This window comes from Delphinapterus leucas, unplaced genomic scaffold, assembly GCF_059928025.1.
Source record: "Delphinapterus leucas isolate spDelLeu-1000000601 "Yukka" unplaced genomic scaffold, BTC_Dleu_Yukka2 spDelLeu_asBTCV2_sq25, whole genome shotgun sequence".
NCBI classification, from domain to species: domain Eukaryota; kingdom Metazoa; phylum Chordata; class Mammalia; order Artiodactyla; family Monodontidae; genus Delphinapterus; species Delphinapterus leucas.
The window spans coordinates 7,362,777-7,386,206 of NW_028322234.1; the positions used below are offsets into that span (position 1 = coordinate 7,362,777).

The following is a 23,430-nucleotide window of genomic DNA, read 5'->3' on the forward strand; positions in this document are numbered from 1 at the left end:
CCTCAAGCCTTTGGACGGTGGAAAGAAGGAACACCAGCTTTTTTCTCTCCCCAACCCCCAGCCAGGGGTGAGGAAGCCAAGAGAAGTGAGCCCCTCCCTGCTCTGGTTTCTGCTTTCTGGCCCAGCTGTGGCCAAGCCTGAGTCAGCCCCACGGGACCACGCTGGTAGATCTGGAGGGTCTGGGCTCTGGAGCCTGAGAGGGGGAGGGGTGGAGGTTGAGAATGAGGGGGGTCCGGGCCAGGCTAGGGGAAAGGGCCCAGGCTGCTCAGCTGCTGCCCGCTCCCAGGCCAGGGATCACCTCTCACCGGAGCATGGGGTGGGGAGTTGGGGTCCCCGGGCTAGGACCAGGGGCCTGGAGCACCCTGGCGGCCCCCAGAGGGATCCGTGGACCCATAGAGACCCTCCTATCTCTTGGTCTCTCCGTGTCTCTGTCTCTAAGCCCTCGCCTATCCTCCGCTCAAGGTGCTAAAGCCCCAGCCTCACAGGGCTGGACGGGGCTGATTACGGGGAAGTGTCGGGGAAGATCGAAGGGCAGCCCGTTGTCCAGGGGATTGGGGACCCAGAACCTGGCGGGCGGTGGGATGCGGGTGGGCTCGGGGTGGAAAGAAAGACTCAGAGAGAGAGAGAAAAGTAGAGATCCCTGGAGACGTCAGCCCCGGCCCCCGAGAGGCGTGTGCACCGGGAGGCGGGTCCGGCCTGGGGGCTGGGCCACCGCCTGGTTAAAGGCGGCTTCTTCCCCGGGACGCTGCTCCCGCCGTCGCACTTTCGCCCCCACTGTGATGGCCTCGTCGCCTCTCCTGCCGTTCCTGCCTCTCCTGCTGCTGCTGGAGGTCGCCGCTACGGCGCGGGCGTCCCCGCTGGAAATACTCCCCGAGGGGGCGGCCCCCTGCGAGGTAGAGAAGGCGACGCGGCGGGCGGGCCGGCGGGGACCAGCGCCCGGGCGAGGTGCACGCGGCTCCTCCCGCACCCCAGACTTCGACGGGGACGACCGGGGTCCGGAGGGGACGCTGCCCGGGTCGGTGCCGGCCGCCCCAGCCCCCACCCCCGCTTCAATCCTGACACTTTGGCCATACTTTCCTTTCCCTTTTCCTTCCCTAACTGGAGTCTGAGTCGCTCAGCTGTCCCCCCACCCCATCCCCCCGCAACTCCCCCCGCCCCCCCCCAGGGTGCATTGAGCACCTACTGTGTACATCTGGAGCAGGAATCGGAGTCTCCTCTTTTAGGCCAGGGGAAGCCCAGACTAGCTACGCGGCCTGCGCGTGGCCACCGCATTTATTAGGGGCTCCTTATTGGGTGCATTTCGGCCGGGGAAGAGCTCGCGTGCTCCTGGTGCGGAGTAAGCAGATGCCCTGGAGGCTGAACGACTCGCTCACAGACGCGACCGCCCGCGGCCCCTCAGCTGTAGTCGGAAGTCAACACCTATTAGGCGCCGCCTCTGCAGTAGCCTTGGGAGGGGTTGAGAGGAAGAATAAATGAGTCAAGCGGGTATGTAGGGCCTTGCTCAGCTCAGGGCCAAGGCTCTAGGGATGAAGTGGGAACGAATGAGCCTGCCTTAGTGGTATGCCTCATGAGAAGGCAGGATTGACGGCAGAGACCAGAAATGTGCATGCCTTGAATTCTTACTGCATGGCGTCCCCTGGGTGAGGAGTTTCACCTCACCTGGAGGAAGAAAGCAAGACTTGTGCATTCATTAACTGCCTACTGTTTGCAAATCTTTGTCACATCCATTCTGCAGACAGACTGACATTTAGGAATATTTAGGAATGCCATAAAGCCTCAGAGTCAGGATTCCACCTGGCAAGGTATGGAAGGAGTGTGAGATAGACAACCTACTGTTTGCAGCTCCCTTCCTGCAAGAGAACCAGCAGAGCTGCATTTGAATCGCATCCCTCCCTTCCATGCAGGCCGGTGAGCTGTGCCTGCAGGTGCCCCTCTGGAAGTCTGACCCTCCGCCCATCAACGTGAGCCTCTACTATGAGTCACTGTGCCCCGGCTGCCGGTACTTCCTGATCCGCGAGCTCTACCCGACGTGGCTGATGGTCTGGGAAATCCTCAATGTCACGCTGGTGCCCTACGGAAACGCTCATGTGCGTGGGTACAGGGGAAACTGAGGCCCGTGGCCAGGGGAAGGGGGTCGGGGGATGCAGCCAGCACTCACCCCACTGCTTTTCAGGAACAGAACATCAGCGGCAGGTGGGAGTTCACATGCCAGCACGGCGAGCAGGAGTGCAAGCTTAACAAGGTGGAGGTGAGCAGCACCCAGAGTTTCTGAGGGGGGGGCACGAGGCTGGGGAGAGTGCCCACCATAAGGAAAATGGAATCAAGGCTCACAAGGGATGGACTGCAACCAGCTCCGTCCCTTGCCTGTGTGCCTCCATTTAATCACATCTTCATTCTCCGCTTCATTAGTGGACACTCGTGGTTATTCCTGGAGTAGTCTTGGGGTGCTCTGGGCCACCCTCACATCCTTGCCTGTCCCCCCCCCTCCCCGCCCGCCAGGCCTGCCTGTTGGACCAGCTGGAGAAGAGCGCGGCCTTCCTGACCATTGTCTGCCTAGAGGAAATGGATGACATGGAGAAAAATCTGAAGCCGGTGAGCAATGCCCCTCACTCAGCCTGGGTCAGAGGGCCCTGGCCTTCCTGCATCCAGACAGACCCAGGTTCAAGTGCTGGCCACGACTACCACTCTCCGTGCAGCCCCAGGAAAACAGCCTCCCCTCTCGAAGCCTCGATCTCTGAATCGAGAGAACGAAGATCTTCTGGGACGTGGGTAGATCAGGGAGGGCTTCCTGGACAAGATGCCTCCGAGCTGGGCTCAGACAAATAGTAATGTGCAGGGACACAGATAGTGACCCTTCTCTGGGGTAAAGAGATGACAGGACAGGCCCACTTAACTCCCTGGGGGGTTATGAAAAAGAACTCCCAAAGGAGTGACTCATCTGCCCTGATTGTTCATTCATCAAACATCTGGGCCACCCAAGAGACCTGAGCCACCCTGAGACACCTCCAGGCCCTGCAGAGTCATAGTATGGAGTGCAAAGGATGAGGGGACACTCAGGAGACTCAGGGGAAGGGGAAGGAAAAGTGCTCCCGGCAGAGGGAAGAGCAAGTACGATGCTCTCAGGAAAATAAAACACTATAGGGGTCGGGCTGCGGGTCTGGTCTTACGGGAGACAGGAGCAGCCTGAGCCCCTGCCTTGGGGGCCTCCACTCAGGCATGTATTAAGCACCCGTTGTTTATGGGTATTGCTGCGTCCCTGTGAACCCAACTGTCTCCTGTTGCTAGTGAGGAAACAAAAGCTTGGCTTGGGTTGGGGGGTGGTGCTAGTGGGAGGACCGTTGGGGAGATAACAGGGAGGAAGCTGAGACAACACCCCAGCTGGCCAGCTCCCCCTCTGCCCTCAGTGCCTGCAGATCTATGCTCCAAAGGTGTCCCCTGACTCCATCATGGAGTGTGCCACAGGGGACCGTGGCATGCAGCTCTTGCACATCAATGCCCAGCTCACGGACGCTCTGCAGCCACCCCACGAGTATGTGCCCTGGGTCGTCGTCAATGGGGTAAGAACTCTTGCAGCTCTCAGGTCATCCTCCAGGCAGGGACCGGGTTGATGGATGTGACCACTGGGCTGGGAGGCAGGAGGCAGGGGCCAGACTTAGGGCCATTTGCAGCCCCTTCTGGGCTGAGCACGGGTCGGTTGGGGCAGGTGGGACTTATGACCTCCTGTCTTGCTTGTGCAGAAACCCATGAAAGAGAAGGACCAGCTCTTACGCCTCATCTGCCAGTTGTACCAGGTAAGCTAGACAGGGAACAGAGGGACTCAGCTGGTGGGGGCAGGGTCTCCTTTCAGGACCCCAACTCATGGCCATCTCCTCCAGGGCAAGAAGCCGGATGTCTGCCAACTCATAGCCAGTTCCCACAAGGAAGTCTGCTTCAAGTGATGGCCGGTGCCCTGGGAGGGAACTGATGCAGGAAGAACAAGATCCCACCTGCCCTCATTTTTTGATCCCTGACTCAGCAGCCACTACTTATCATCCAGATAACTTCTACACATTCCACGAAGCCGAGACTCAAAATTCTGCCCTGAGATCAAGAATCTCGCCCCACTGAGAACGGTGCTACACTGAAACTAGTTCAATAAACACTTCTGGATGTTGTGATTCATTTGATAAGTCAGCAAATCCCCTTTTCCTGGATCTGCACAATGCTGGAATCCCTGAGAAGCCCCCTGTCCAGGGGATGCAGAGCCAGACAGACATTCCTAGTCCCATGGGGGCAGGGATGGGCTAGAGGGGGAGGCACCAGCACTAGAGAACCCAGAGGAGGAGTGAACGTTCTGCATAGGGAGGAGGGACATTGGGACTGGGGTTTTGAAGGGTGACTAGGAGTTCATTGGGCAGAAAATGTATTTATTAATTCAACAAACATCCCTAGCTCCCCTTTTTTGTTGCCTCACATTGGGTGTTATGGGTTAAGCCAGAGAATGGTAACTGGAGCCGGGCAAGGCCAGAGGATGGGGCAGGGACCTTGTCTGGGGAGTTTGAAAGAATATGTTCACTGGGGGGAAATCATGGCGTTTCAGGGAAGGGGAACCAGTGTAAAAAGGCCCAGACAGCAGCAAAATCAGGAGTTAGAATGGCAGGCTGAGGGACTTCCCTGGTGGCGCAGTGGGAATCTGCCTGCCAATGCAGGGGACACAGGTTTGAGCCCTGGTCCGGGAAGATCGCACATGCCACAGAGCAACTAAGCCCGTGCGCCACAACTACTGAGCCTGTGCTCTAGAGCCCGCGAGCCACAACTACTGAAGCCCACATGCCCTAGAGCCCGTGATCCTCAACAAGAGAAGCCACCACAATGAGAAGACGGTGTACCGCAGCGAAGAGTAGCCCCCGCTCTCCACAACTAGAGAAACCCCACGCGCAGCAACGAAGATCCAACTCAGCCAAAAAAATTAAAATAAATAAAAAGATAAAATCTCAAAGAAAGTCCTTCCTTGACAGGTCTCATGGGATTTGCCCTGATTATTTTACACAGGTGCAGCAGGTGTTCAGTTTGCTTTACTGGAAGTTTCTGTAAGGAATCTCAGGGTGGACTTCTAAAAGCCTCTATCATTTGTTAACTGGAGATGACAACTCGAGTTTCACCTGCAGTTTCATCTGTGCCTTTTGGTGAATTTCTCTCTTCTTTGATGTCCCCAAAGTATGGCAAGGATCTTGGTTGGCCAGGCTGGACCTGTAGGGCTGACCCTCAAGCAAGGGACAAGCCAGTTTTCCTGTGAGGGTTTTGTAAGCACTGGCTCCCAAAAGTCCAACTTAGTTTCTTGAAACTGGCTGGTGAAATTGTATCTGGAAACAGTCTGTCTTCCAGGAGGTGGAGCTTAATTCCACCCCCCGACTCTAGCCCTGAGAGAGTGGACTGGATTTTGGAACTCAATTCCAAAGAGTAAGGAAAGGGAGAAATGGTAACCTGACAGTGGAGTAGAAACACCTGGCAGACGTCCCTTAATCACGTGAGCCAGGTGAGCCTCACGTGACCCTGGTTAACATCATGTGATCCGAGTTAGAGGCACCGGGGTAAATCATGTGATATCACACGCACCATCTGACGCAAGGAGGACACCACCTCTGTGGGATTCTCCCCAAAAACCCAGAACCCCAGTCTAACCACAAGAAAACAGCACCCGAACCAAGATGGAGGGACATTCTACAAAATGTCCCACCGGTCCTCTTCAAAAGTGTCAAGGTCATGAAAAACAAGAAAAAAACCAGAAAGAATCACAGACCAGAGGAGCCTGAGGGGATGACTAAACGCAATGTGGTGGGATCGTGGCCAAGTTCACACTTGAACGAGTAACTGGAATTAGGATTGATAATGCTGTCCTGTGGTTCCCTAACATCAGCCAATGCACCTTCAGGAATTTGCCAAATAGAATTGTATCACAGGGACTTCCCTGGTGGTCCAGTGCTTAAGAATCTGCCTTCCAATTCAGGGGATGGGAGTTCGATCCCTGGTCGGGGAACTAAGATCCCACATGCTGCAGGGCAACTAAGCCCGCGCACCACAACTACTGAGACCACGCTCTCTGGAGCCCACACACCACAACGAAAGATCCCACGAGCTGCAACTAAGACCCAAACGCAGCCAAAAATAAAATAAATAAATAAATACTAAAAAAAAAATTTTAAAGAAATGTATCACAGAGCTAAAAAATACAACCAACTACTGAATGTAACAAAAAAGAAGCAGAGTGGCATGGACATATATACACTACCAAATGTAAAATAGATAGCTAGTGGGAAGCAGTCACATAGCACAGGGAGATCAGCTCGGTGCTTTGTGACCACCTAGAGGGGTGGGATACGGAGGGTGGGAGGGAGACGCAAGAGGGAGGGGATATAGGGATATATGTATATGTATAACTGATCCACTTTGTTATGAAGCAGAAACTGACATACAATTGTAAAGCAATTATTCTCCAATAAAGATGTTAAAAAAAAAAAAAGAAGCAGACCTCACAGATATAGAGAAGAAGCTAGTGGTTACCAGTGGGGAGGGGGAGGGGAGAGGGGCAATATAGGGGTAGGGGATTAAGAGGTAGAGACTATTAGGTATAAAATAAGCTACAAGGATATATTCTACAACACGGGGACTATAGCCAATATTCTTTTTAATTGTATTTTATTTTTGGCTGCGTTGGGTCTTTGTTGCTGCACGTGGGCTTTTCTCTGGTTGTGGCGAGCGGAGGCTACCCTTCGTTGCGGTGCGCAGGCTTCTCATTGCGGTGGCTTCCCTTGTTGCAGAGCACGGGCTCTAGGCGCGCAGGCTTCAGTAGTTGTGGCATGCAGGCTCAGTAGTTGTGGCTCGCGGGCTGTAGAGCACAGGCTCAGTAGTTATGGTGCATCAGCTTAGCTGTTTCGTGGCATGTGGGATCTTCCCGGACCAGGGCTCGAACCCGTGTCACCTGCATTGGCAGGCGGATTCTTAACCACTGTGCCACCAGGGAAGCCCAATCTTTTTTTAAAATATTTATTTGGTTGCACCAGGTCTTAGTTGTGGCAGGCGGGCTCCTTAGTTGTGGCACGCAAACTCTTAGTTGTGGCATGCATGTGGGATCTAGTTCCCTGACCAAGGATCGAACCCAGGCCCCCTGCATTGGGAGCGGGGAGTCTTATCCACTGAGCTGCCAGGGAAGTCCCACCAATATTTTATAATAACTACAAATGGAGTATAACCTTTAAAAGTTGTGAATCACTATATTGTATACCTATAACATATAATATTATACAACAATACTTCAATTAAAAAAAAAGAAATGCATCACAGTGAGGGCACTAACCAAGCTCCTTTTTAATTAACTGACTAGGGTACTTATGCCTACAAAATCCCTTCTAAAAATTAACACAACACTGTAAATCAACTATACTTCAGTAAAATAAGTTTTTAAAAAATCCCTTCTAAAATACAACATAACGTCATATTTGCATTTTATCATATTCACAAGTTCTACCTACACTTGAGGAGGATGTACTGATGTACATCTGAGGCAGAAATCTTGGGGCCATATCTTAGAATCCTGCCTCTCACACCTCCTGGTGTAGAAAAATACAACAATACATATAGTGAGAAGTAAAAGCCTCTCTGAATTACAGACCAATAGGTATGCAGACAGAGTTTAGTGGCTCCAATTCTAAAATTCCAACCATGGTTCAAGAGGAAACACGGTGTAGGGGAAATAAAATTTAGAATTTGATTTTGGAAAGTTTGTCCAGAATGTCAAAGATTTGAACACTAGGTTAAATTGAACACTAGGTTAAATTAACACTAGGATAAATGAAACAATACTTAGTTACCTATTTAACCGAAGTGACAATAAAAGATGTGACAGGCAAATACAGTAACATAATAAAAGAAAAAGCTCCAGCTCTTTTAATTTTGAGACGACTCAGTTTTCCTAATTAGAGACTTGATAAAGACAACATTTTGATAAAACAGAATCTTTGTTTTCTATATGAATTACTTAACAGGTAAAGAAAAATCTCTTACAATAATCCAAGAAAATGTTATTCTTTTAACAGAGAAAGAAAGTCAAATTCTAGTTTTGCCTAGTCACATTATTGATAGTAAAGCTCATTGTTGATAACCAACAAGGACCTACTGTACGGCACAGGGAACTATACTCAATATCTTGTAACAACCTATAATGAAAAAGAATTTAAAAAGGAATAGATAGGTATATATTATGGATAACTGAATCACTCTGCTGTACACCTGCAACTAATGCAACATTGTAAATCAACTATATTTCAATAAAAATTTTTTTAAAATAAAGCTCATTTTTTAAATTCTTATAATAATCCATTTAATTTTTGCCAATTTGACCACACAAGATAAGATTTCCTCTTTCTCCCTCTCCAACTTTCTAAATCCATTTAGGTTTTTCTCCTTTATTTTCCTCTTTTGTATTTTGAGACAATCACTAAATACCCTTAAACAAGGACAAAATTACTCTTCTTTTTCCTTCCTAAGAACGCATCCTTGGACTTCCCTGGTGGCTCAGTGGTTAAGAATCCGCCTGCCAATGCAGGGGACAAGGGTTCAATCACTGGTCCAGGAAGATATCACATGCCGTGGAGCAACTAAGCCTGACTGCCACAACTACTGAGCCTGTGTGCCACAACTACTGAAGCCCACGCGCCTAGAGCCTGTGCTCCACAACGAGAAGCCTCCACAACGAGAAGCCACCACAACGAGAAGCCCGCGCACCGCAACGAAGAGTAGTCCCCGCTCGCCGCAACTAGAGAAAGCCCATGCACAGCAACTAAGACCCAACGCAGCCAAACATAGATAATTTACATTAAATACTTGCTAATTAAAAAAAAAAAAGAGCGCATCCTTCATACCTCATACTCTTTCCTGCAGAAACACATCTTATTTTCCGTGCACACTTCACATACAGAGGGTTTTTTTCTGTACCTTTATTATTCCTAGCAGTTTCATTTACTTACATTGATTATAATTCATAACCCTAAGTCCCAGTGAAAACTAGGAAGCAAGCAATTGTAAACTGCCTGTGGCTATACCAACATTCTATACTAGATTAGCAAATTTATGGATACATCATTTCATAATTTCTAGAGGCATATGCTTCCTTATAATACAATTTTTTGATGTGGCAAAGGACGTGTTTACTAGCGGAAACATCACTAGTCCCTTTGTAAAAATCAAAAAGCCAACGAGATAAACTTATGTTTACTGATTAATATTTCAGTATTTTCTCATATTTGAAAATTATCTACATATTCAATGAATATCCACCATTTCACTTAACTTAGTATAAGGTTTCAAGTTTCCAAAATGATTCTGGAAACTTTTTTTTTTTTTTTTTTGCGGTACGCAGGCCTCTCACTGTTGTGCCCTCTCCCGTTGCGGAGCACAGGCTCCGGACGCGCAGGCTCAGTGGCTATGGCTCACGGGCCCAGCCGCTCCGCGGCATGTGGGATCTTCCCGGACCGGGGCACGAACCCGTGTCCCCTGCATCGGCAGGCGGACTCTCAACCACTGCGCCACCAGGGAAGCCCTAGAAACTTTTTTTTTTTACATTTATTTATTTTTGGCTGTGTTGGGTCTTCGTGGCTGCACGCAGGCTTTCTCTAGTTGTGGCGAGCAGGGGCTACTCTTCGCTGCGGTGCACGGGCTTCTCATTGCGGTAGCTTCTCTTGCTGCGGAGCACGGGCTCTAGAGCGCAGACTCAGTAGTTGTGGCGCACGGGCTTAGTTGCTCCGTGGCATGTGGGATCTTCCTGGACCAGGGATGGAACCCATGTCCCCTGCATTGGCAGGCAGGTTCTTATCCACTGCACCACCAGGGAAGCCCTAGAAACTATTTTTCAGGAGACATTATAAAACAAAATTATTGTTGAGAAGTTCACTTATAAACTTTTATCCTATTTACATTTATTACTTAACTTGTTTTTAACAATTATGCTTAAATTATTCATGAAAATTTCATGAGTCATTAAATAGCTAGCCATAATCTTGTTATTTTTCTTGTTGATAAATCAAGCAAGTATGAAAAATCACAGAAGAATGTAAAAAGTTAAATATATGACCTCCTTTATTTTAAAATTTACTGTTGTGCTTGATATACATCAAGCAATTAACTTTTATTGTCTGTTTTGTTCTTAGTTTGAATTTACAGTTTTATAATCTAAACATCTAGTAGAGACAATTAGTTTGACTAATCAACTTACACAAGCACTTTTTTTTAAGCCAATTAAATAGAGCTCTTTTACAAGTTAATTTTTAGCAATACTTCCCAGAGGTAGAAGAATATCACATGTATATAGACAAACATAAACCTAGAGACAGAAGCAGAGATCTTATAACTTTTATTTTTAAATTTTAGCCATGAGACAGGTACAAGAATTTTAAACTCATTATTGAAGAAAAAAAAAATTTGGATCCAAAGTGTGTTTCTGGCAGATGGATCAAGTTACTAATATTTGTGAAGAAGCCTTATTCTTGCCGGTGTATTTCCAAATAGCCCTCTGAGTACATAGTTCCATTTTAGCTTAGGAAAGAAGAAGGCCTTGAAAATAGTTCCAATCAGGCTCTGAATGTCTCCAATAAAGCCAATTTCTGACATAGAGTTCCTTTTAAAAAAAAAAAATCCTTTCAATATCTTATCATCAGGTTTCAGCCCAGACAAACAGTAAATTTTCCCGGCAGTATTGAACTCCCTTTTTTTTTTTTTTTAACTTCTTTTTTTAACCAAAAGCATACCTATTCTAAGTGATTCAAAACCAAAACCAATCAGCGTTCTATGACTAAACCATAGAGGGGTCCCCAAAGAGGGTGCAAAAAAGGCAGCTCTCTCAAGATCCACAGCCACTCCCAAAGATGGCCAAAAGAAAGAAAGACTTAGACAATTCCCCTCAGAGGCTGGCAACAGTGGTCCAGTAGTCGGTAGGACCCTAGCCACAAATGGGGTGCAACCCACATTTCTTTCTGGCCATCTACATATTCTCAGGGCTCTCACCTGATGGTTGGACATGTAGGACCAAAACCAGCATGCCCTAGCAGACAGAAAGCCAAGCCAAGCTCTAGGCACACAAGTCTCTGGCTGAGACTGACACACAAGACAGATTAACAGGGGAAAAGCATAAAAAATTTATTTACATGTACGTGGGAGTCTTCGCGAGAAAAATGAAGACCCAAAGACTTGTTATTTACTAGGTTGAACAGAGCGTCAACTGCAGAAAAGCAACTAAAATACATGGGGGAGACTAAAGGAAGATAAGAGTTATTTCAACAAGACCTATTTGTACAGATTTCTCTCAGCTTTGACTCCCTGTCTCTGGGGATAAGAGGGTTTCTTCCTCCCAGTAGAGGAAGGGCACCTTTGCCATGGAAATTTTATTTCCTGCTTTCAGTAAGAAAAAGGAAAGACCAAGAGCCCTTGTTGCATCTTGCAGTCTTACTAATGCCTTTAACTCAAAATAATTAATCTGCCAGAGCAGCATATTTTGCGGTGGCATGTTCTGAAAACTCCTTCAACAGAAACACCCAAAATCACAGGTCTAGGCATCAAAAGCTGTTCCTCCCGGTGGGCACTAAATTCTTAATGGATTCTCCACTGCTTTTCAGCCAGTAAACCAGTAATCCATTGATAGAGATTGCCAAATGGTCAGACCATAAAGCCAAATTCCCAGTCCCTGATGCCTCTAATGCTGGTGACATTACCCATCATAAAAGCATCAAAAACAAGGCACCTACCTAGAGAGAGGAAAACACAGATGAGAAAAATAGAGAATCAGCAAGATCCTCTTACCTCTTGGAGTTGCCAGGGCTTCAGCCACCATGAAATGCACTTCTCTGCTGAAAAAGTTAACCTGACTCTGTTTCGTGAATCATAATTTCACTTTTCCCCCTCTTTTAACCATTTTGGAGGTTTTCCACAAAAATGCAGTAAAATCTGGAACCTGGAATACCAGACTGAGTTACTTGACAGCAGTAGGAAGTGTTGAAGGATAATTTTCCCAAAAAAGGTAAAAATCACGACTCTCATACAGAAATAAAAATGAGCATGTGTTAAAAATTGTTAACTCGTTGTTAATAAAGGGAACTGGTCAGGCGTTAAGCCCATTTCAAAGAAGAACCAAACAACAAGACAAAACAAGCACAGTAAAATGAATGTGCAAATGAAGGCAAAAAAATTGGGGGTGGGCATCTCTCCACTCAGCAGAATTCATTTGCATGTCTATAGGGAAGAATTACTTTTCCCTGTTATCAGTTATAACCACAGGGTTTATAAAATATCTCCCATAGAATCAAAATCAGAAAACCCTGAAGGGTACCCTCTAACAAAGAGGAAAAAAAAATTTGTAAAGAGTCAAATAGTAAATAGTTTAGTTTTTGCAGACGATACAATCTTTGTTGCAACTGCTCATTGTAATGAGAGTAGACAATAAAGAAACAAATGGGCATGACTGTGTTCCAACATAGCTTTATTTATGGATTCGGAAATTTGAATTTCATATAATTTTCACATGTCCCAGAATATTATTTGGATTTTTTCACCGACCAATTAAAAAAGGTAAGAGAATTCTTAGCTCGCGAGCCTCACCAAAACCGGCGCCGACAGGATTTGGCCCACAGGCGACAGTTTGCGACACCCTGTTCCTGTAGGTAACGCATAGATTTCCATTGAAACTCACATTTTCCCCTCCAGGAACACAGGAAATAGCAAGGTGATAAAACTGTCCCTGCAGCAACACAAAGTTGCTGTGAAATGTCTTAATGCACGTCATGTGCCCAGAACAGTGCCTAACGTTTTAATTATATTATTCTTGAACTGAGGTCAGATACCCAGCAGTAGTCAGGACCAACGTCAACGTCTACACAAGAATCCCAGCGGCCTGCGCGCGCCGCAGAACTGTAGCCCCACCCCCACTTTCTCGAGTCTCTGCGGGATTGGACTTCCGCCCCGGTAGTCACGGCCACAGTCCGATCCCCTTTTCAGGAATTTCGGGAGAATCTGGAAATCTGGAGGGCAACTACAAGAGAGAACTCGGTAGAGCTGGCCATCTCAATGCGGGACGCAGGACGACAGTGATTTGCCAGCCTAACGATAGTCAGCGAGAGTCTCCGATTGGCCAGTTCAGTACTGGGCAGGCAAATAAGGGTGTGGAGACGGTTACCCATAGGCCAGAGCTGATAGGGGCGGGAAAACGAGGTTAGAACGACAGCAATTGGCATGCGCGGTGTGACGCGAAGCCTATTTGCGATTGGCCCGTAAGGCGCGGAAGGCGGTGTGCGGCTTCGTTCGGCAATTAGCCTCTAGACGGCATATCGACTTTTGATTGGCTAATACCTCTCGGGGCGGGCAAAGTGAAGAGGCAAGCGGTCGGCGATTGGCTGCAGTGACTTGGGGCAGCATGCAAATCACGAAGGCAGCGTGCGATTGGGTAGCACGGCGCGAGGCGGGGATCCGGGACGCGGGGTGACTGGAGATTGGCCGGCATGGGCAGGGCGGCCGGGTGTGCCAGTTCCTAGGTCCCGGCAGGCGATGGCGTCCGGCGGCTGGTGCTGGCTGCGCGGCCTTTGGGCCGCGGGGCAGCCCCTGTTCCAAGGCCGTGCGTTGCTCGTCACCAACACGCTGGGCTGCGGCACTCTCATGGCGGCCGGGGATGGAGCGCGCCAGTCCTGGGAGATCCGCGCCCGGCCCGGCCAGAAGTTTGACACGCGGCGCTCAGGTAAGGGGGCGAGTGCTGCTGGCCTTTGACCCCAGAGGATCTTTGGCCCCAACCTCAATTCGGAGACCTGTGACCCGGACCCGCGTGCCGTGACCCATGACCCGTGACCTCAGTCCCTGGCAAGACCCTTGACCTCAGCGTGCACCCTAGACAGCCCCTCCCTGATCTCTGTCCCCTCCCCCCTCGGGGGTCTTCATCCCCTATCATACGTGGGGTTTCTGTTCGCTCCCATCCTGAGGGTCAGGTCCCCGCCCAACCCCTGGTCCGCTTCCCTCTCTCTTGCACTGAGAGACCTAGCGTTGAGCACAGGATGCTGCACCCGGGGTAGTCAAGGGCGCAGCGTCTGGCCCCAGCCAGCCTAGGATTGCGCCCTGGTCCCACACTTCCCTACCCGCTGTGCCTCTGTTTCCTCCTCTGGAAAGCGAGGCGATGGTAGAACCCTCTGCCACGGTGGTGAGGGAATGAGGGAAGAAAATGCAAACGCAGCTCCTGGAATGGTACGTGGCAGTGGAGCTAGTAATGGGTTGGGCTCTGGGAGAGTGTCAGGCTTACCCAGGTCTTAGACAGAGAGGGAGTGAATTGGGGGCTTTGCTGGCCTAACATGCACCCCCTGACTCTTGGACCGCCCACAGCGAGCATGTTTGCTGTGGGCTGCAGCATGGGCCCTTTCCTGCACTACTGGTACCTCTGGCTGGACCGCCTGCTCCCTGCATCTGGCTTCCGTGGCCTCCCAAACGTCCTCAGGAAGGTCCTCGTCGACCAACTGGTGGCCTCTCCCATGCTGGGCGTCTGGTACTTCTTGGGTAAGGAGCCCCGTGAGCTTGGGCTTTGCCCCTCATAGGTCGGGAGGGACAGAGCCAACTTTGTGTTAAGGATGTGGAGACCCATTACTGATGCACCTCCTGAAGGCTGGGGTACAGTGGTGGTAGGACAGACCCAGTGGAGGCAAGTGTGAATGGCAGAATCACAGAGAATGATGCTAAATGTAGGAAGGATGAAGACAGTGTCTGATGGGGCTGCCCTGGACAGTGGTTGGGAGAACGTCCCAAAGGAGAAGACACTCAGTTGAGACTTGAAGAAGGAGCCAGCAGGCAGGGGGAACAGCCCATGCAAAGGCTCTGAGGCTGGAGGAAGGGGAGCTGAGACTGACGTTGACAGGGCACAAGCATCCTAGGACCGGTAATAAAATAGCCTCAGCCTCAACGAGGGTGTGTGGCGTACGCATCCCTCAGGGTACGCGATTATTCACGACAGACCTCTCTCCTCTCACTTCTCCCCGACTTGACTTGTTCTGTTGTTTAGCCACCCTGCTGTGCTGCCCTTCCCACTACAAGGCTTTTAAGTGTCCTGTTTCCTCTGCCTGAGGCACTGTTCCTCAGGGGTCCTACCCCACCCGCTCTACTGTCGTACTCCGTACTCCCCAGCCTCTGACACTCTCATTTCTTGGTTTCCTTCCTAGGCCTTGGCTGCCTGGAGGGCCAGACCCTGGGCGAGAGCTGCCAGGAGCTGCGGGACAAGTTCTGGGAATTCTACAAGGTGGGCGTGCCTGCCCAGGCCCCGCCTATCCTTCATCTCTGCCCCCTTGCATCTGTCCCTCCTCTCCCTTTCACAGGCACCCCCTTTCAAAGCCCCACCTCTCACAGCCACCCGGCCCCGCCCAGCCCCGCCTCTCACTGCATTCCACCCCTCCCCGTAGGCTGACTGGTGCGTGTGGCCTGCTGCGCAGCTGGTGAATTTCCTCTTCGTGCCCCCCCAGTTCCGAGTCACCTACATCAACGGCCTGACGCTGGGCTGGGACACATACCTCTCCTATCTGAAATACCGGGTAAGCATAGTGGGCAGACCAAGGACCCAGGGGACTCCTTGGGGGGGCCACATGTGTGAGCCCCAAATGGCAGTACAGCTACGCTCCAGGGTGCGGGCCTCTTGTGCCCGCGACAACCTGCACCCCATGGTGGGTGGGTGGGTTGCTCATCACTAGCGGGGTGAAGACCAAGCCCATGTCTTCTGTCTGATGTGACCTCGGCCAGGTCCCTGCCGCATCTGTCCGGCAAGGCTGACCCCAGCCCTGACGGGTGGAGGAGGGTTCAGTGAGGAGCCCAGAGGGATGAACAAACGCCTGTAACCAGATCCTCTTGTGTGGACAGATCCCAGGCCCCCCAGCGCCCCCAGGCTGTGTGGCCCTGGGCACTGTGCAGACTGAGCTGCCCCACACTGCCACCACATGCCAGCCAGGGCAAGACTGACCCTCAGCTGACCAGCCGCCTGGGCAGGAAGGGGAACGGACTGCTGGGCCCAGTCCTAGGCCCACCCTGATTCCTAGGCATCCGGTTGGGCTGCCCCTTCCAAGCCCACTGCCGGGCCTCTGTTTCTCCATCTGGAACACAACCATGAAGATGGACCGTCATCCCCCAACCCTTCTGGGAGAGCCTCAAGTGACTGGTGACAGATGTTCCACCCTCAGCACTGGGCCTCAGCCAGCCAGCTAGTACCAAGCCCTCAACACTCCTGCGGGCTGGACTCTGGGACCAAGGTGGGGACATCGCCCATACACTTGGAGCAGGGCCCCCAGAATTTGGAGCCTTGGGTGGGGTGTGTGGCCTCCAGTCTCATCCTCTGTTCGTGGACTATGGAAGTACAGAGAATTAAATTCTCTTTGTAATTGAAAATCTTGTGGATGAGCAAAGCCAGCACTGGCAGGCCGGCGCTCATAGGGACACTGTGTCGTCCATTCACTTTATTGGGTGTGTGTAGTGTTGTCATGACATCTCCTGGGGGGACTGGGGGGCATGTTTGACACTCATGACATCAGAACAGGTCTGGTGAGAGGTGGTGTCCCAGGGTGGTGAATATCCACAGCAGCCCCCACCCCCCTCCAAAAAAAGGTACAACCTTGGGGGCGAGGAGCCAGGCGGGCCATTTCCTGGCTCTGACCCACCCCGTGGTCCACGTCGAGATGCCTGCAGCCACCCGGACCTACCGCGTCACAGCCAGGAGGCTGACAGGTCTGGCTACCTTGCATCATGCAACCAGACTGCCCTGGGGTGTCATCCGGCCCCCACTTAAAAACTGATAACTGTTGATGGGGGTGAATTTATAAAAAGGTGGGGTCTGGAGAGAAGGGTGAGTGGTGAGTTCACGGGGCCACAACACGCCACTGCAGAGCAGGCACAGGGCTGTATGTACAGGGTGGGGCACGGAGCAGGCGGGGTGCCCGAGCCCCTGGGGGACATCTCCAATAAATAAATAAATAAATAGCTACGATAATAAATAGGGTGATGGGCTAAATCAGGGCAGGGGACTCACGCCCACGGCCAGTAGGGGCCCTGGCTCAGGCCCAGAGGGCGGGGCCAGGATGGGGCGGGGCGGCTCTCAGCAGGCGCAGTCCTGGTGGGGGGGCGCCTGCTGGTCCGTGAGCTGTGGGCCCTGCTTGGCGCCCGTGACTGCAGGATCGGCTGTGTCCAGTGATTCGGACATCTTCTCGCAGATGACGTCCACCAGCCGCTCAAAGGTCTGCTTGACATTAATGTTGTCCTTGGCGCTCGCCTCAAAGAACTCGAACCCTGTGGTCAGGGAAGGGAGGGGTGAGGACCCTGGTTCCGCCACGCCCAGAGACACTTTTCTGAGGGCAGGTAACACCTGGAGATTCCCAGTGCCAACTGCATGTTAAAGGCACTGACAGGTCCCTTGGGGAAGCAACACTGGACTGAGTCAGCCTTTATTTCCTGCACTCCTTTCTTCACCCTAAAACTGTCCCCTCTCATTGTCCCCAGAGCCCTGGTAAGACCCACTTCTCTGCTTCCACCATCCAGCCGAGCCCTGGCCCTGGCGGCATCTGACATTCAGACCCAGGCCTTCCCCTGCCCACACACTCTCCATGGCTCCCTATTGCCCTCTGAAAAGTCTGGCTCCTCAGCTCGTGCTTCAGGCCCTGCGAGATCAGCCATATTTCCTCCAAGTGACCCTCATGTTGCAGTCACATAAAACTTTGCCAAAAGGATCTTTCCCATGTCTGGCCTTTGCCCACACTGTTTCTTCTGTCTGAAAGACCTCCTTTTTCTTTAAGTACCAGATCCAAGGCCCACTTCCAGGAAGACTTACCTATGCCGGGCAGAGCCTGGCTCCCCCAGCTGAGGTCCTTTCCTCTCAAAGCTGGAGGCCTCTCAGGGGCCCAGCAACACCCAGCACAAGGCTGGGCAGTGAGAGTATCAGAATGAATCAGAAACTCCTGCAGAGCAAACTCCTAAGCATCCATCAAGACTCACCTCAAGGGACTTCCCTGGTGGCGCAGTGGTTAAGAATCCGCCTGCTAATGCAGGTCGGGACATGGGTTCGAGCCCTGGTCAGGGAAGATCCCACATGCTGCGGAGCAACTAAGCCCGTGCGCCGCCACTACTGAGCCTGTGCTCTAGAGCCTGCGAGCCACCACTACTGAGCCTGCGTGCTACAACTACTGAAGCCTGCGTGCCTGGAGCCCGTGCTCCGCAGCAAGAGAAGCCACTGCAATGAGAAGCCTGTGCACCGCAACGAAGAGTAGCCCCCACTTGCCGCAACTAGAGAAAGCCCGCGCACAGCATTGAAGACCCAATGCAGCCAAAAATAAATAAATAAAATAAATTAATTAAAAAAAAAAGAGACTCACCTCAAACGGCCCCTGGATCAAGGCCAGCTTGCAGAAAGTATGAATCATCTGGACTCGAATCCTGGCTTTGCTGTGAGACTTTGGGTGTGTCTCCTCCCCTTTCAGGGCCTCAGTGTCCCTTTCCTAGCCTGTGGGTGTCCAGCCTCGCTGGGTACTCACCCAGGTGGTCAGCCAGCTGCCGACCGCGTTCCGATGACACCACCCGCTCATCCTCCATGTCACACTTGTTCCCCACCAGCAGCACCTGGGCATTGTCCCATGAGTAGGTCTTGATCTGGGTTGACCTGGAGGAGGTGGTGACAGAGGAGGGTTAGGGCTTGGAGAATCTGAGCTCCGCCCCCCTCTCCCCCTTCTCCCCGTCCTCCCCCCACTCCAGCCCCCACCTCCCATTAATTCTTTAATTCTTGAGGGAGGCAGGCTCGATCCTCCTCCCTGTCTTTGTCCTGCCAGGAACACTCTGCAGGTGTCTGCTCCCACAGTTCACTGCTCTTGGGAGTCCCTCTTTCAAGCAGCCTTTCCCATCCTTCCCAGATCCCCCCCACCCCCAGAGAAGAATTCTCGCTCTTTAACAAATTCAAACATTTTCTCAAAATGTATCATTACTCTAGTCAGGAAATGTCAATGTTTATATCCTCTAACCTATGCAAACTGTCTTCATATTTTCTGTCCCTCCCAGATTTTTTTTCCTGTATGTTTAGTTTCATTTTTCCACCCGAAACCCTGCTTCCCATTATTTTGAGCTGATGCCACACTGTTTTAATGATTATAGATTGATAGCAGGGCTGGGACCCCAATATTGTTATTTACATTTCTGCCAAGCGGCTGGGGCTCCCTGATCTCTGCCTGTACCCCAGGCTTTACACCAAGCCTAGCTCAGAAGACCATCTGCGAGCAGGTGGGGGCACGCTCACCAGTCCTGCACCGCATTGAAGGACTCCTCATTGGTGATGTCGTACATGAGGATGAAGCCCATGGCGCCCCGGTAGTAGGCTGTCGTGATGGTCCGATACCGCTCTTGCCCCGCCGTGTCCTGGGGAAGAAGAGACAGGGTGTCAGAGAGGACACACACGGAAACTCCTCAGAGTGGGTATGAACTCTGAGATGGTCAGGTCCAGCGCCCTCGAGGCCCAGAGGAGCAGGGGCTTGCCCAGAGGCACAGTGGGTCAGGGAGAGTGAGCTGGCTGCCTGCACTGGGAATGTGGTACCCAGTCATCCTAAGGTACCTACAGAATCGTTCCCTCATTCATTCAACACACGTGTACCTGTGCCACACCCTGTGCTGGGCACTGGGGACATAGCTGTAAACAAAATGGACCAAAATCACTGCCCTTGTGAAACTGACAATCCAGTGCAGGAAACAGACAATAAACCTGTGAAAAGGTAGAAAATGTATCGTCAGAGGGTGGCGAGGACTGAGGAGAAAAAAGCCCGACAAGGACGGGCAGCGTGGGCTGCCTTCAATTTTAAACTTGAAGGATGAGGGAGGGAGCCATGTGGGGATCAGAGGAAGGACGGTCCAGGCAGAAGGCACAGCCCGGGCAAATGCCCTGAAGTGGGACTGCATTTGGTACACATTTGAGGAACAATGAAGAGGCTGAGACAGAGATGGAAGGAGACAGATGAGATGGGGTAACAACAGCGGCAGACTAGGCAGGGTCTGGCTGCGAGGAGGGGTGCAGGTTTTACCCGGAGTGAGGTGGGAGCCGCGGAAGGACTGTGGGCAGGGAACGAGCAGTTCTGACTTGGCATTTGGCAGGCTTCCTCGGGCCTCGGGGGCGTTGAGGAAAGTGGCCAGAAGACCCTGACGGAGGAGCCTGCTCCTGTCCCAGGGAATGAGGTTGGGGGTCAAGATCCCTCTGAAACCTGATACAGACACACATGGAGGAACTTGAACATGGGGAAACTGAGGTACCAAGCAAATGATGCATCTGATGTCAGGGTCAGGAGAGGACCCATCATTTGCTCCTTCCCCACCCCTGAAGAGCACTGATTAGGTACTGATGGAAGAACAGGGGCCCCCTCTTCAGTGCCTCTAGCCCCTTGTACACAGTAAGTGCTTGATAAATGCCCAGTGTGTAATGAATGAATCTAGACAGGAAAGAAATAGGCAAAGCTGGGGCTGCTATTCTCGGGAGGGAGAGTGATGAAGCCAGAAGCCCCCCAGCTGGACCCACCCAGATTTGCAGCTTGATCCTCTTATCGTTTCGGTAGATGGTCTTGACCTTGAAGTCGATGCCTACAGTGCTGACAAAGGCAGGCGTGAAGGAGTCGTCTGCATAGCGGAAGAGGAAAGACGTCTTGCCCACGCTGCTATTTCCGATGATGAGGATCTTGAACATATAGTCGAAGTTCTGGTCCGAGGACTCCTTCTGCCCATAGCGAGAGTCTGTGGCGGATGCCATCTGGGGGTGCGGAGCGTAGGCGAGCGTGAGGGGTCTCCCTCCACCCCCAAACACCCAAGCCCACGCTCAGGATGGAGAGCTCCCAGAGAGGGACGGAGATTACCCTTATCCCATCAGGAGCCCCAGTACTAACGGTGCGGCCCACGGCAGAGGGCGGGCCATGACCTTGAAAGGCCCGAGGTTTCAGGGGAGAACCTCAGAACGAAGGGGATGGAGACACCCCTGCAGCCCCCTCCAGCAGGCCTGCTCCCCAGGTCCGGCTGTAACCTAAGCACTACAGCTGCGCCTGGAGGGGTGACTACGGCCGGCCCCGCCCCCTATCAATCATTCATGTTCCTCAGAACTGAGCCACGCGGGTGCACGTGCACACGCGTGTACGGTACCACAGGGACGCGTGTCCGCAGTCCTCCTCCCAGACTCCCAGGCTGGGAGAGCTCGGGCTGAGACAGCTACATCACGTGATAGGAGCGGGGCGTGCACACGCTCACGTGCACACAGCAGGGCACACACTCGGACACGCTCGTGCATATCTGAGCGTCGAACACGGTGCACGGGACAGAGCCTGTCTGCACACCGACATGCATATACAAATGTGCAAACCCACCCGTGCGCACTGCGTCCTCCACCCGGGCAGCCGAGTACACGTCACCCACACGGGCACGCATCTCCATGCACATATGCACATTGCTGTGCACGCACACGCACAGTCCACGCGTCTCCCTCCACATGCCTGAAACACGCACAAACTTGGATCGGGACCTCCAAGGGGTCACACGAGAATACCCTGGTACACAAGCAAGGGTACACACAGATCCGCCCGCACAGGCGGGCGCGTACACGCGTGTGCACACCACGCGCACGCGCACGCACGGAGCCTCCCGCGCGCACAGCTTCCCGCAAGGCACTCGTCTCGTCTCCCCTCCCCCTCCGCCGCAGAGCCGGGGGTGGAGGGATGGGGGTGGGGGGTGAGGATAGGGCAGGTGGAGGAAGCCGGGGCCCTACCCCTCCCCAGGCTCGCGACTGCCGCATCCTTCCCCTCATTTAACGCCGGCCAACTTCGTTCCCCTACCCCAGCCCATCAGTCAAATGAAGGTTATGTATGTGCTCCGAGAGGGAGCGCACCGGACCGTCCGGGAGCTCACCTTGCCCTACACTGATGCGGCGGCGACCCTAGCGGCAGCGACTTTTTTGGCAGCGGCGGTGACAGGGCCCCCAGTGCGCTGATGTGGGGCTGCGTGTCAGCGGAGGCGACGGCAGCGGCTCAGGCCCCTGCAGTCCGCGGTGACGTCCTGCACAGAGAGGGGCGGGGCTTAATATGCAGATGAGGTCGTGACGCCATTCTAGGGAGGAGCCACAGATGGGGATGTGGTCCACGGTCGCACGCAGAGCCGGGAGGGGCGGGGCTCTCACACAGATTGACATGAGAATGGGGCGGGGCCCAGCGAGCTCATCCAGTAGCTAGCAGAAGCGGTGCGGGAGGGGTGGAATCGCCTGCCGGCTCCACCTCTCTTCAGCGTTAGGGAGGCGGGGCTGCGCGGCGCCTCCTCATTGGCTTAAGTCCTCGAGCGACGGGCTAAGTAGCCAATCAAAGGTTGTCACGCCCTCCTCCTGTCCAATGGCAGTTCCCGAGCGGTTGAAGGGACAAGAGGTTGAGGCCTGGCCTGAGCCTGGGTCTTCTGGGGGTGTTCCCCTTCCCCGCCCCCATGCACCCAGGTCGGAGACTCAGGAGGTCCCCTTTCAGTCCAGGGAGCTGTGACCTCTCCTTAAACGCTCCCTATTCCCAATTTCGGAAAAGAGGAACAGAGGTTCGAGAAGATGCTCCACGTCTCCTATTTATTGGGTTCAACATAAGTAGAAAAGAAGAAAAAGCGGAAATAGGGGTCAAGATAGACTCCGTCTAATTTCAGCTGTAAGACCCCCAAAAGGGACCGGGCTAGTAGATGCTCCACCCTGTTTCTGAGATGAAGAAAGAAGAAATTGGGATCAAGAGAGTCACCCTTCCCCACCAATTTCCAGAAAAAAGGAAGGGGCTAACGAACGCTCCAGGAAACCCTTTCCTTCCTGCTCCCCATTTTCCAGAGAAAAATTCAACGAAATGCAGGAAGTAGGGCAGAAAAACGGCCTGTCCCTTAAACTCGCAAAGTCTGCGGTAAAAAACCTGGGAAACAGGGAGGATACGAGCGAGGTTCAAAGACCCAACAATAAAGACAAGGGGTGGGAGATGCTTTACTCCTCCCTGGTTCCTGAGTTTAAAAAGACAGGGACAGAGAGTCCTCCCTCCTCCATCCTGGCAAAATGAGACTCAGAGATGGAGACTTTGGGGTCCAAGGTGACCCGTCACATCCGTCTTCATGTGAAAAAGTCAGAATTGGGGGAGGGGAGGAAGAACGAGACCTTGGCCTCCATTCCAGGTCTCTGCCCTCCACCCCAACTCCGGTCCCCACACCCGGCAGGGGGCGTGTGGCCCCAGGAAAATTCTGATCTCCCTGATTCCTCCTCAGGAGACGAGGGGCGGGGCTTGTCTTCTTTATAAAAAGCTCGCCAGCTGCAGAGGCGCCTAGAAACCAGAATAACTTAGCGCCTGGAGGCCGCCCACTCCCCCCACCCCCGCCCCCAGCGCCCCGGAAGTGCGGAGA

At 52.3% G+C, this 23,430-nt stretch overlaps 3 protein-coding genes across 4 annotated transcripts; 2 read left to right on the top strand and 1 right to left on the bottom strand.

Moving 5' to 3' along the window:
- Positions 1 to 722: 722 nt before the first annotated feature.
- Positions 723 to 4,161, top strand: IFI30 (IFI30 lysosomal thiol reductase). Its single transcript, XM_022558617.2, has 7 exons — positions 723 to 893; positions 1,905 to 2,087; positions 2,174 to 2,248; positions 2,500 to 2,592; positions 3,405 to 3,557; positions 3,738 to 3,791; positions 3,876 to 4,161. The coding sequence occupies exons 1-7, from the start codon at positions 780 to 782 to the stop codon at positions 3,936 to 3,938; spliced, it is 735 nt and encodes a 244-aa protein (XP_022414325.1). The 5' UTR covers positions 723 to 779; the 3' UTR covers positions 3,939 to 4,161.
- A 6,206-nt stretch (positions 4,162 to 10,367) lies between these two features.
- Positions 10,368 to 22,248, bottom strand: RAB3A (RAB3A, member RAS oncogene family). Of its 2 annotated transcripts, XR_016391473.1 has the most exons (6): positions 21,937 to 22,248; positions 20,567 to 20,794; positions 19,304 to 19,422; positions 18,552 to 18,676; positions 11,827 to 17,313; positions 10,368 to 10,648 (listed from the first exon to the last, which is right to left on the bottom strand). XR_016391473.1 is itself a non-coding variant. In XM_022558606.2 (5 exons), exons 2-5 carry the CDS (start codon positions 20,792 to 20,794, stop codon positions 17,123 to 17,125), a joined length of 663 nt encoding a protein of 220 aa, XP_022414314.1. In that variant the 5' UTR covers positions 21,937 to 22,248; the 3' UTR covers positions 10,368 to 17,122. The 2 variants fall into 2 exon arrangements, 1 of the variants encoding a protein (XP_022414314.1); XM_022558606.2 differs by having other exon boundaries at positions 10,368 to 17,313.
- On the top strand, positions 13,500 to 16,419 carry MPV17L2 (MPV17 mitochondrial inner membrane protein like 2). The gene is made up of 5 exons (XM_022558605.2): positions 13,500 to 13,750; positions 14,383 to 14,553; positions 15,210 to 15,286; positions 15,447 to 15,575; positions 15,898 to 16,419. The coding sequence occupies exons 1-5, from the start codon at positions 13,564 to 13,566 to the stop codon at positions 15,994 to 15,996; spliced, it is 663 nt and encodes a 220-aa protein (XP_022414313.1). The 5' UTR covers positions 13,500 to 13,563; the 3' UTR covers positions 15,997 to 16,419.
- Positions 22,249 to 23,430: the final 1,182 nt, after the last annotated feature.